Raw genomic sequence first — 13,024 nt, 5'->3', positions numbered from 1 at the left:
CGCTCGCTGCTGAACGCAGCCCAGATACCGAAGCAGTCACGTGGTTTTCATACGAACGAAGCTTCAAACGTCATAGATCACGTGCTTTTGGCAAAACGAATCAAGCTCCGATACAGTGCTTTGATGTGAAATGTGTTGTTTTTTTTATACAAGCTTTGCAGCTTCAGTGTCAAGCATAACATCACTACAATATTAAATAAAATGTTACAAAATCAGTAGTTGCATTAGATGAGCGTATGCGGCTAATTCAATTCGAATTTACATTCGGAACTAGGTTCAGCATTGTAAAATTTGTGTCCATTTATAACAGGTGCGTTCGACTTGAAGCACGGCTACAGACGGCGATCAACGAGAGTGTAGCCGCTTGCAGTCGGGGGCGGAGTTGAAAACGGAGCCGTCAAGCCGGACATTTCTAAATTTCTAACCGACATGCACTGCTTCAAATCAGCCGCCGATCGGTTTGCGCGGCGCCGCATGAAGTCGAACGCACCTAATAAGTAGAGGAAGAGAGTGAGGTACATTGAGTCAGTGGGTGTCGCCATTTAATCTAAAAAAAAATTACTTAGTAAATAGAAGTAAATTTTCTACATGGCAGATAAATTCAGTAGCCCCTCACTGCGAACACAAGACCCAGGGGGCGTGGTTGGATCCACATCTACGGGTGGAGATTAGTAGGTTTAGAGGTGGAGATGGGTGAGTTTAGGGATTAGGGGGTGGAGACGGGTAAGGTTAGGTATATGTCAGGTGGGAGGAGTTGGATCTGCATCCAACCACGCCCCCTGGACTTGTGTTCTGCAGTGAGGACCATCTCGATAAATTAGCTGATAAATTTTAAAGCCAAAAACACAATTGTCAGGTAGGCTATATTTCACAAGTAGCCTATATTTATAAAATACTAGTATGTTGGTGAATGTATAAAACCATGTAAATGATCTGGATTAAGATGACTCAAAAAATGTATAAATAAAGAATTTTTCTCATCTATAGTGAGAGTAAGCCTCCAAATTCCAAACAAACTTAAAAACAAAATAAATAAAACATTTCTTAGAATAGTCAGTTTCTTATAAACCTACTAATTACTGGTTTGTGCATGGATATCTTTAAAAGAAAAAAAAATGTTTATATTTTAATTTAAAATACAAATGGGTATTCCCCAATTACTCATCATATTCATTGATATGATACAGCTTCCCACTAAAATTGCACCAACTCTTTTAATATTTCTAAGTAGGGTGATCATACATCCTCTTTTCCCTGGCTGGGATTTCTAAATTGGCTAAAATATTTGGGTTTTGGCTTTGTTTTTCTATCGTTTTTATACTTGATGGCGATAATGACTGAAAAGTAGTTTGACCAATAGTATGCAGGCATTGTACGTCAGTTTGCGAGAAGGTGGGATCACAGAGAACAGTCAAAGCAATGCAAATACATATGAGGACTGTAGAGAGGCTGGCAATAGGAAAACAAATTCAAAACCCAGACATTTTGGGCAATTTAGAAATCCCGTTCAGGACATGGTCATCCTATTACTAAGTCATATTATGGCCCTATGAGATGCATAGCAGACATCCATATTTAATATAATATATATGTATGCATGTATGTATATATTGTATATGATAAATGCATCTGCTATACAAGTGCTCTCTTTTTCTCTCTCTCTCACTTGAACCATAACATCACCTGTTGTAGCACACTTTGAAGTGGCGTTTGCAAACTGCTTTATTTCCTTTTTGTGCATTGCACTGGGCATTTTCTTTAGAATTCAGTTGTATACTTCACATCGGTCTGAGACCACTTATATCCATTTCCTGGAAGCTATTTTATTTCCACTGAGGTCTTGCACTGATTGTGTTTTACTTCTTAAAAGTTCCATTTGTTCAGTACATGCGCAGTACTTCGCTTGACATGCCATAGTTCTCAGTTTCATAGGAACTGAAAAAAATCTTGACCTCGCTGTGACATGTCTGTGGTCGAGGTTCTCAGAACAATTTGCCTTATAGTTGTTGCCTGTTAGTTGGTTGTAACATTGCTTTTGTTGAATAGTCCATATGTAATATTTAATCTTAGAATGATAATAATTACAAAATCAATTTGTTTAGATGTGTTTATTAAATTTAACATGACAAAATAAATGCCCCTATATAACTTTGTATACTTTGTTACCACAGAAAAATAATGCCCAGCAATAAAAAAAAAAATTATAAAAATAAACATGTAACAATGAATAAGATTGTAATAATACAGGCACATTATAAACAGTATAAGTAATTTCATAGTATAAAATAATTTATAGATTAGCAATACATCTAAAATAGCTGCCACAATAAGTCTTTGTAGTTTTTCAGTCAGATCAGAAATTACTGAAGTTGCTGCTAACCACACATCAATGTACAAAAAATATGTCAACGTTTCGGTGAGAAGGAACTTGGGTGTATGATACCAAAAAAAAAAAAAACAAGATACACAACATCACGCGCTCTGAATGCATGTGAGCAGCATGCTTGTACTCAGTTGCTCAGCCAGGAAATCAAAACGGAACAAAAGCTAAACGCTACAAAACGATAACAAGAAAACTATCTATGGGAAGTGGTCCTTCCTATGAGTTTGCATTATATTATTATAAGCAATATGAATTGTGTCAGAGCCGTGGTTGTTAGCACTTGTGCTCTGACTCATTTAACAGTGCTCATATGGCCGCTGATTCTGACAATTCCCCTAATATCTTCTCAAAATAAAAAGAAATGTTAAAAATTGTCACAGTCCTCATTTGCATTGCACGTTGTACGTCCAGAGAAAAAGCTTTCTCTACGACCCTCAATCATTTGCATCTCTCCCGTGCTGAGAGTATGCCACCTCAGCATTTGCCTTAGCTTCCGACGAAACTCTTTCGATGCAAAATAATAAATAAATGGATCTATGCAACTATTAATGCAGCTAAGAGACAGGGAGAGTTTATAGTAGATATAGAGAGATTGGTCATAGTACAGCCTTATGATTGCGTGGGCCAATAGTAATATATTATTGGGAGCGAAACAAAAAATGTACACAAACAGAACGATGCACGCCAACCGCACAGCACGGCCTTTCTGTTGACTATTGGTCTTTCTGACCAGGACGCAGATGATGTTAATGTAGCAAAACACTGTTATGATGAACGGACAGAGGAAGAGGATGATGAACATGCCAAAAATGAAGCCCGCCCAGTGAGCAGTGCTCGGGAGTATGTCCTTCCTCAACACGTCAAAACACGTGGTGATATTGCGCTCCTTTACAAAATATGTCAAGTCTGTTTTTTGCAGCGGGCTCAGAATCACAAGGACTAGCAGCCATATGAATATACAGGCAACAATTGCATATGTTTTCCTCTTCCTCATCTCTCTGAAGCGCATCGGTTTCACAATCCCCACGTAGCGGTCGGCGCTGATGGCAGTCATGGATAAAATGGAGCAGTACATGTTGCTGTAGAAAACCACCGTCAGTACATTGCACGTGCCCGTACCCAAAGTCCAGTTGTAACCCTGCATTTGGTAGGCAATCTGAAAGGGGAGCACAGTGCCCAGTATCAAGTCAGTCAGGGTGAGGTTGATCATGAAGATGATGGAGGGGGTTTTCGGAGAGGTGCGCATCAGTAACAGAAACAGAGAGATGCCGTTACCGCTCAGGTTGGCAAGGGTCACGATGACATAGATGGCTGACACAATATCACTGGCCAATTTGTTGTCAAACAGGGCCAAGGTGGCATTGTCCATTTTGATTTCGTCCGTTTTTGAGACATTCATGGTTGTTTTTCCACCTGTTTGAAGAGACAGAGATTACTATGTGATTTGTGACCCTGGACCACAAAACCAGTCATAAGGGTCAATTTTTCGAAATTGAGATTTATACAGAAATAAGCTTTCCATTGACGTATGGTTTGTTAGGATAGGAATATATTTGGCCGAGATTCAACTATTTGAAAATCTGGAATCTGAGGGTGCAAAAAAATCTAAATATTGAGAAAATCGCCTTTAAAGTTGTCCAAATGAAGTTCTTAGCAATGCATATTACTAATCAAAAATTAAGTCTTAATATATTTACAGTATGAAATGTACAAAATATCTTCATGGAACATGATCTTTACATAATATCCTAATGATTTTTGGCATAAAAGAAAAATCAATCATTTTGACCCATACAATGTATTTTTGGCTATTGCTACAAATATACCCCAGCGTCTTAAGACTGGATTTGTGGTCCAGGGTCACATTTTACCACTTGAACATCAAATTGTCATTAACATCTGCATTGTTGGTTAGTTTTATTTGTTGTACAAAAAATTGGGTGTCGAAACAATTGCTAGTAAATTTCACAAATAATTACAAAGAAACGGCAAGTGAAACATTTAATTAAATGTGAAAATTCGAAGTAGAAAGACTGAAATAGTACTCCAATAATCTGTTTTATTTACAACTTTGAAAAATTTCATTGCATATTTTTACACTGTAGTTGTACTTTGAGAGCTTCATTTAAGATTCTTTTAAAAAAGAAAATGTATCATTTTTTTTTTTTTTAAATGCATAAATTATAATATATAATTGATATGTAGATTATAATTTATATAGTTTTACACTCAGAAGAAAAGGTACAAAAGCTGTCACTGGGATGGTACACTTTAAAAAGGTACATTTTGTACCTAATTTACTCATCAAGTGTGCTTAGTAGTACTTAAATGGTACATATTAGTTTTGAAAGGGCACCACTGCAGTGACAAAGACTGTGCAATGTAAAGTTTTAGAATTTATATATAAATTATCATTTTATTTATACAAATATTTTGTATAAATAATTGAATATTAATGTTAATAATATTAACATTATTTTATTATAATTTACATAACACTTTTAAATATGTACTTATTTAAAAAATATAAATATATAAAAATAAATATACTTTATAAATACAATAATTGAATATTTTATTTTATTTTAGTATCTATTTTTAAGATGCCTGTGACATTGTTAGGTTTTACTGAAAAGACTTCTCCCTGCAGTCACACAAGAAAGACATGAGATATAACACTGTAAAAACCATGCTACTTAAAACCATCACATACACAGGGGTGCACTTCTGTGAACAGGAAGTGTGAGGCCAGGTTATAGGCTTTCCAAACATGCTACTTCAGCAGGTACGCAAAATGCAGATGGCACATATAACCAACAAATCACTGCCTAACTTAAGTCTCAGAGCTGTTTCAGAAATGTTGACCGAAATGATTCACAAGCAGAGTCTCAAGCAAGGGACTTTTTTTGTGTTTTTCAAAAGGAAGTGAAAAATAATTTTAATGCCACAGCGTGTGCCAGCATCAGATTTGATAGTCATTACAGATTTAGTGCAGCTGACTTGCACAGATTGAAATTGTAGAGGTGGGCTGTAGTTTCAAATGCTTTACGTAAAATAATGTTTTCTGAAACTCTTTAAAAGACATTCGTAGACTTAATACGCCTTTTTTGAGTTCATGATGCCAACTTATGGGTACAGCACCTTTATGCATACTCAAACTGAATATTTAAAGTTAGTGTCCCCAGCTCTGTTTAAAAGTCAACCCTACGCTCATGAGTCATTTATTTTCTGCTTTATAATTTCTTGAATTTTGTGCGACCTAAAGTAGACAGCGCCAAAACTCTACATACAAAAAAACAAACAAACAAACAAAAATAGCCACTTGTTCAGTTTAATAATTAAAATGAGCTTTAGTACATTCTGTAACAATTTAATTTTATTGTGTTCACTCTGTGTTATATCTAAAATCTCCTCTGTAAAAACCTTTGACTCAACAAAATGAAACAAAAATTCATATTTTTGTTCTGACAATTTATGCAAATAAACACATATTCAATTAGATCATGCCTCATTTGCATATTTAAATATAACATTTCAGAAAACTTGTAATACAAACTTCTTTTTTTTTTTTGCAATTCTTAATGTAGTTAATAAACTGAGGAAATGGTGATATCAATTAGTCAATGTTTTTACCCTATATTCACCTGTGGCGCCTTGCCTTAAATGGATAGTTTAACCCCCAATTCAATTCAATTCAGTCATCATTTATTCATCTTATGTTGTTTAAAACCTGTACAGTATGTTTTTTGCTCTTCTTCAGAGCACTAAGGAAGATATTTTGAAGACTGCTGGGGTCCGGACAATATTGGACACTGTTGACTTTCAATGTATCCACAGAAGAAAGAAAGTCATACAGCTTTAGAACAACGTAATAGTGAGTAAATGGTTTAAAAAATACCCCTTTAGCTAAACCATTGTTCATTATCTAGATAATTTTTTGCCATTGTTTATCATTTTTTCAATGGCTATTTGATTTTCCCGCTTAATATTAGCTACACACTGTCCTTGAAGTCCATCGATTCCATCCTTCACAAATGTTTTCTGAAAATTCGTTTTTTTTTTCAGTCAGTCAAAAATCTCCACTTAAGTATCACTTACACCAAACTTAACATTTTTATTAATATCCATATTCTGAAGGTTTTTACAGTTTTACAAGTTATTACATATCAATATTCTAAAGGATTTTATTATATTCATGATTTTATACTTTTTTCCCTTAAAAGTAGTGTTTTTTTTTGATGAAAAGAGATATCTAAAATCTCCTCTGTAAAAACCTTTGACTCAACAAAATGAAACAAAAATTCATATTTTTGTTCTGACAATTTATGCAAATAAACACATATTCAATTAGATCATGCCTCATTTGCATATTTAAATATAACATTTCAGAAAACTTGTAATACAAACTTCTTTTTTTTTTTTGCAATTCTTAATGTAGTTAATAAACTGAGGAAATGGTGATATCAATTAGTCAATGTTTTTACCCTATATTCACCTGTGGCGCCTTGCCTTAAATGGATAGTTTAACCCCCAATTCAATTCAATTCAGTCATCATTTATTCATCTTATGTTGTTTAAAACCTGTACAGTATGTTTTTTGCTCTTCTTCAGAGCACTAAGGAAGATATTTTGAAGACTGCTGGGGTCCGGACAATATTGGACACTGTTGACTTTCAATGTATCCACAGAAGAAAGAAAGTCATACAGCTTTAGAACAACGTAATAGTGAGTAAATGGTTTAAAAAATACCCCTTTAGCTAAACCATTGTTCATTATCTAGATAATTTTTTGCCATTGTTTATCATTTTTTCAATGGCTATTTGATTTTCCCGCTTAATATTAGCTACACACTGTCCTTGAAGTCCATCGATTCCATCCTTCACAAATATTTTTATATGGGTGTTTCTGTCATTAAGCCATAAGCAAGTTTTAAGTGCAAGTTTTGTGCAAGGGCTCCTGTAGCACAACTGATGGAGAACACCTTAATATTGCTAAACTCACATCAGTACAAACTGATGTATAGTGTACCTGAATATACTGCATGTTATTTTGAATTTGGCATCTGCCTAATTCAAAATGGCAAAACTTATAACCTACTAACCTATTATCACACATAGCGTTGCATGTTTTTTTTAACGTGTTTTATTTTCAGTGAAACCATGCCTATGTGAAGATAACAACCTACATGCAGAGCCATGGCTCGCTGCCACACTTGCACGATTTAAATGTTCTCAGGGTATGTTCCATGTTTCCAAAATATCAGAAATGTATAACATTTATAAGAAGATTACATAGTTTCATCATCAAAGTTATAACATTTATTAATTCATCAGTTCAGTGATGTTCGCAAACAAAACAAAATTTACAGTATCCACAGAGGAAGTTCCTCTAATGTCATGCTGGTTGTACACAGTTTCTCTTTCTCATTAATGTGTGACTTTTAATGTTTTATTGGATTAGATTTTTTAAACACCTCCTAAGGTGAAATTGATGTGGGAGGATGTGGTTAAGGCAATACACCACATAAACCTGTAAAATAAAGGCAAACACCTTTCCCCACGCCAAGCACGAATACTCTGAGGGGTCCCACCCAACACCCAAAGACACCAAATTTTTAGTAATGAACTTACAGATGCGTTAATACAAACCTCAGTGTTTCTTTCGTCAGGCCTGTAAAGTCCCATGTGGATATATATATAAATAGAAAGAAACAAACGAAGAATGAAAGAAACAGGTTTTATTCATTGATTTTTTTCAAAAACAAAAAAGGAAACTGTAATGCAGAAACTCATGCAGGGGGTTTTATCAGCGTCATACCTGTGATCTTGTTTCCTGTTTGCTTTGTGAGCTCAACTTTTACATTGGTAATTGCTGCATTAGACAACACATTAAAATAAACATTTTATTTTGGAGTAAGGGGAACTGCTATTTGACTAAAGATGACTGCCATTAGTGACTGGACACTTCAGTACAGGATGCATTTATCACGTCTTCCATCAATACTCCTTCACTGAGAACTAGAAAAGCAGTGGTGATAGGTATGGGAAAAAAAAACAGACTAAGAAGTAAAATTGGAGGTAAAAAGTCATGCCGCGAAAGACACAGGAAGACATTATGACTTGTTTTCTCAGTCTGAAAGTGTGGGAACTAAAGGTGTAGTATGAGAAACTGCTAATTATATTAATTTCTATCTTTTCAGTGCAAACTGATTCTGCTTTAGAGTTGACTCACAAAGAGCAGACTTCAGCTGCTGAGCTGTTTTGCAAGCAAAAGCAATAAATCTCAAGAAATCCAGCCTTAAGAAAAAATATTCTTTTGTATTATTTAATTTGTTTTGTAATTATGGTGAAATTTGGTCTTTTATCTTCGGAACTATGCCCATAATTTAATGACCTTAAAAAATACTGAATTATAGAATTTTGTAATTTTATATAATTAATTTTGTTAATTTAATTTTACCAAATTCTTTTGTTTTTTTGTTTGTTTTTTAAAAGCTATACGTTAAGTTTAATCATAGTGTAAAAGTCCAAATTTAAGTTATGAATTTAAATGTTTAAAGTAAAATAATAATAATAACATTCAAATAATACTTTATATAATCATATATCTTTATTGTACACAAATGGTCAATCCAACAAATACAGTATCACATTTTTAAAGTATTCTAGAGAGCTCACTCTTTTTTTCTTTTTTTTTGTTTTTTGGACTCAACAATAATTCTAAAAACGTGTATTTTTGTAGGCTTATTTAATAACAAACGGGATCTTTAAGTGCAAATCAAAGGTAAGGCACGTGACCCCATGTAGCCTCCCACCACTGAATGACTGCAATTTCTCAAAAACATGCACATTGGTTAGAAATATCACAAAACATGTTATCTGACCTAACAGAAGAGGATTTTAACAAATTATTTTGTTCTTTTTGGCCCGCAGGTAAAACGATGCTCTGAAAGTTGCTATATCCTGTTGTGAGAGATGTATTTGTTAATACAGAAAAGCCACAATGTCTATACATCAGGGACAACAGAAGCATCATTCAAAGGCATTACAGTGTGAAAGTGTAAAATTAAGAGGTACATGCTTAAATGTTTAATTAATACAATGTAGCATTTTTATATTCCTAAAGAAAAAATATGTTTCTGTTCCCCATCCCACATTACTTATATTTAAAATACAGATTTCACAACACATACTGCTTTTCTTCAGTAATATATATATATATATATATATATATATTCTTTTGTTTAACGGAATCCATTCCTTGTACTACAAAAGGCATACAAATTTGATCTGAGGTATTTTTCTCAATAAAGTGGTGTGAATCCTTGATAAGCATACAGAAGCCGATCATTTTAAATTTATGACACTGTTGACTTTGTGTGTAAAATATTAAGTAGGGAATTCAATGCACTATACTCACACATTGACTAACAAGACAGAAAACAAGGTTGATCTCGAGTGTTCTTTCTATTCTGGCATGACCCTTGCTTCTAAAAGTAGACTTCTTCCTGTCGTGGTTTTTTTTCTACTCGTCGGCACTCTTCTCTGAGCCTGTACCAATGACCGTCTTGTAGCAGTGTTCTCCTCCGTGTTCAGGAGAGATTGGTGGGAAGTCAAACGTCTTGTTCCCAGAGCCCATTCGCTTGCGGTTTCTAGCACCAGGTTGGTACAGCTGCATTGCCGGTCGGTCCTGTGCCGTGAAATGAGTAAGACACAAAAGACAAAAGCAATACACTCATATTTCATACCACAAACACAGATTTTTCTCATGACAGGTTAGTCAAGAAAGTGCTATTCATGCATATAATCAATTTCCTTCCCCATCTGAATCACATTCAGTTAGGCAGACAACCAGCCATTGACAGCCCTTCAAAATCCATTTAGTCCATAACAAAAACATTATACTGCATTGTATCTGTTATGCCCTTCTTTGCAATTTAACAGTTTCGATTTGGTGATGATGGGGGTGACACATAATGGCTAAAGCTCAGGGCTAGTAACCGGACTACTGTTGCTATCATCACTTCTGAAAATAAGTGTATTGTAAGTCACTTTGGACAAAATCATCTGCTAAATGACTACTTACTAAAATGTATAAACAGAATCCAGCATGTAAGCATTTCAATGTGAAGATCATATGTATTCTTCTGTATACATGTAGGATTTGTTCCAAAACCAAGTGAAATGCTATTTACTGTCTACATAGGGAGCAGTCTTTTAAGACAACATCATACATGCTTTACATAGGCAGCAACTCACACAAATAGTGCTCCTCATGGAAAAAAGCAAAGGAGACTCTCCTCTCATTTCAGTAGAGTTTGGTGAAACATGTTGCTAAGCTAACAATGTGATACTCTAATAAGCGTAAAAACATATTGGGATTGGGAACAAATTTTTAGATATGATTAAATAATTTTTATCCACACCTTTCACTATATAAGTATACATACAGTGTATACAAATTTAGTGGATAAAACTTGTTTAACTGAAATTTCTCTCACCGTCTTGGATGGATTTTTTTCCCCCTAAAATAAACCAAGATTTGGTCGATTTTTTGGTTCTTTGTTTTAAAGTCCTTAAACTTTTATTTTCAGGTTTAAAAGAAATGTTCGAATTTCTCTCACCTCGTCCACCGTCTAGAATGGATATTTATTCTTCACTTATAATACACAAATAAAGTTTCTATATTTTAAATGTTTAAAAATCCTTAAAATCCACTTTTTACATTTATTTCCAGGTTTAAATGAGATGTTGAAACTAATTTACAAATAGGCTACATTTTAAAACTACATTTATAATTATATTTTTCTAACTATATTTATCTTTAACGGAAAATATTATATAATTTTTTATAATGTTATATATTTATTTGATTTGAAAAGTCGAATGAGTCGTTGCATCTCATTTATACATTTTTAACTATATTTCTAATGGACATTCCTCATCTGCCATCTTAAATGAATCCCCCCACACCACCTCTACATTGGGGGCAAGATGCATACGATGCCTTAAAATGCTGCCCATGCAGGCAACTCACTACGTTTTGGAACAGAGCCGTAGTTTTCAGTTGTATAAGCTTCTTCTATTGGGAACCACTCCTCATCTGTGCCATTACAGCATTAGCAACATTCTGCTGTCAGCAAGTACGCCTGGCACTGTAAGGTGCGGGGCCTCTCAGTATACAGCAGCGGTGGGCCATCAGGGCCAGCAAAGCCTTCTCTGCTGGCCTAAACACTATCAGAATCACTGATTTAGTTTAATATATTTTTCCATTAATGTGTATTAAATTATTTCCAATAGTCTATTCTCTTCAGTTCATAGCTTTTCTCTTGGTTGCACTGCTTCCAGCAGTGTATGTTTATATTAGAGCTTTTATCCAATCATATTTCAGCAATCGTGTTGCCAGGGTCAAAGAAATCTGCCTTAAGGCCTTCAGAATCAACATTGCAGGCGTCTGTTAGCTTAAAGGCAGGGTATGTGATTTTTCAAAAACACTTTAGAAAACTGATTCGGGCCAAATAGCAAAACAAACTTGTAGCCAATCAGCAATAAGGGGCATGTCTACTCGTGATGTGGAGTAGAGAGATTTCAGTGCATGGGATGGACATTAGCCGAGCCGAGCGACAGAAAGATAGAGATGGCGGATAAAAAACAAAAGAGGAAAACGTCTGCGGAACGATAAGGCAAAGAAGTAGGACCCGTGGTGCTTCAAAGTAGCTAACACTACTGTTTACATGTAGTAATATGAAAGATAATAAGCAAAAGAAATGTAATAACTCTTCATTATGTTATGTGCAGGAAAAAAACACGAACTTCTGCGGAGAGTAATGTTCGCGCTGCGCTGTTGTAACTGATCGCTGTCAGTTCGGTGGCGTAGTAAACACGTCCTCTCTGCGCTGTCGAGTCGGTCGCGCAGCTCGGTCCATTGAGCCGCGCCGATGACAGGTCAGCGAGGCGCGAACACTTTAATACCGTGCTGTTTCATCCCAATTTTGGTGTGTTTGGCTTCCCATACTCTCTCGCTCCGCGTTCGCTTCACTTTTGTCCAGCCTGGCGCCTCATAGAGGCAGACCAGCGGGGAGATGAGAGTCAGAGAGGTACGTTAAAACACATGTATACACTTTTCTTCATCGTCTTGTATGAATTATTTTAATGTTACTTGCTCACTTACCTAGTAAAGCTGTGCTAACCAGTATTTTCCTCCCGCAGTGCGCTGGCAGACCGGCGGGGAGACTCGTGAAGACGAAATAAAGCAGTAAGAGAACATTAAATTGTTAGGTCAACTTTAAAACAACCTTATTTGTTTTATACCAATGCTATCTGTAAGGTATAAATGCGTTTGGGTGAATAAATGTCTGTAAGAACATCGGATGGACTGTATTTGTGTCATTTTGTTAGGTTAATGCTTCAGCTACAGATGATGTGTTGCGCAATTGTTAATTGGGTTTCTTTCTTTAGTAATGGCATTCAATCTCGCTACATAAGATACCTGTCTGTTATGTAGTGCCCTGTTATACTGCATTACTGTGTAATATTTATGGTTTCTATAGCCGTGGCATCATTATGATGGTATGAAGAGATGGATTAATTCATGTAGGACGCCACTGAAGGCCTAGGTGTAAAATGCACGGCCCGCCACTGA

The 13,024-nt window shown here is 35.3% G+C and overlaps 2 protein-coding genes across 5 annotated transcripts in view; both read right to left on the bottom strand.

Moving 5' to 3' along the window:
* Positions 1-2,295: 2,295 nt before the first annotated feature.
* On the bottom strand, positions 2,296-3,792 carry LOC107756734 (P2Y purinoceptor 8-like). The gene has a single exon (XM_016573943.1). It carries the CDS (start codon positions 3,780-3,782, stop codon positions 2,748-2,750), a length of 1,035 nt encoding a protein of 344 aa, XP_016429429.1. The 5' UTR covers positions 3,783-3,792; the 3' UTR covers positions 2,296-2,747.
* Positions 3,793-9,680: 5,888 nt separating this feature from the next.
* LOC107756766 (regulator of nonsense transcripts 3A) overlaps positions 9,681-13,024 on the bottom strand; it is a 10,326-nt gene continuing 6,982 nt past the window's right edge. For all 4 annotated transcript variants that reach the window (XM_016573999.1, XM_016574000.1, XM_016573998.1 and 1 more), the window contains one exon: positions 9,681-10,072. In XM_016573999.1, coding sequence (XP_016429485.1) covers positions 9,908-10,072 — 165 coding nt within the window. In that variant the 3' untranslated portion in view covers positions 9,681-9,907. The remainder of the gene's footprint in view (positions 10,073-13,024) is intronic.

This window comes from Sinocyclocheilus rhinocerous, unplaced genomic scaffold (genome assembly GCF_001515625.1).
Source record: "Sinocyclocheilus rhinocerous isolate Xijiao unplaced genomic scaffold, SAMN03320098_v1.1 scaffold382, whole genome shotgun sequence".
Classification (NCBI taxonomy): Eukaryota; Metazoa; Chordata; class Actinopteri; order Cypriniformes; family Cyprinidae; genus Sinocyclocheilus; species Sinocyclocheilus rhinocerous.
Note: the sequence above shows the minus strand (reverse complement) of the source record. Positions and strands in the feature narration are given on the sequence as shown.

What these genes read in the sequence shown, in the direction of transcription:
- LOC107756734 (XM_016573943.1), bottom strand. Translation starts at nt 3,782, where the DNA reads ATGAATGTCTCAAAAACGGACGAAATCAAAATGGACAATGCCACCTTG.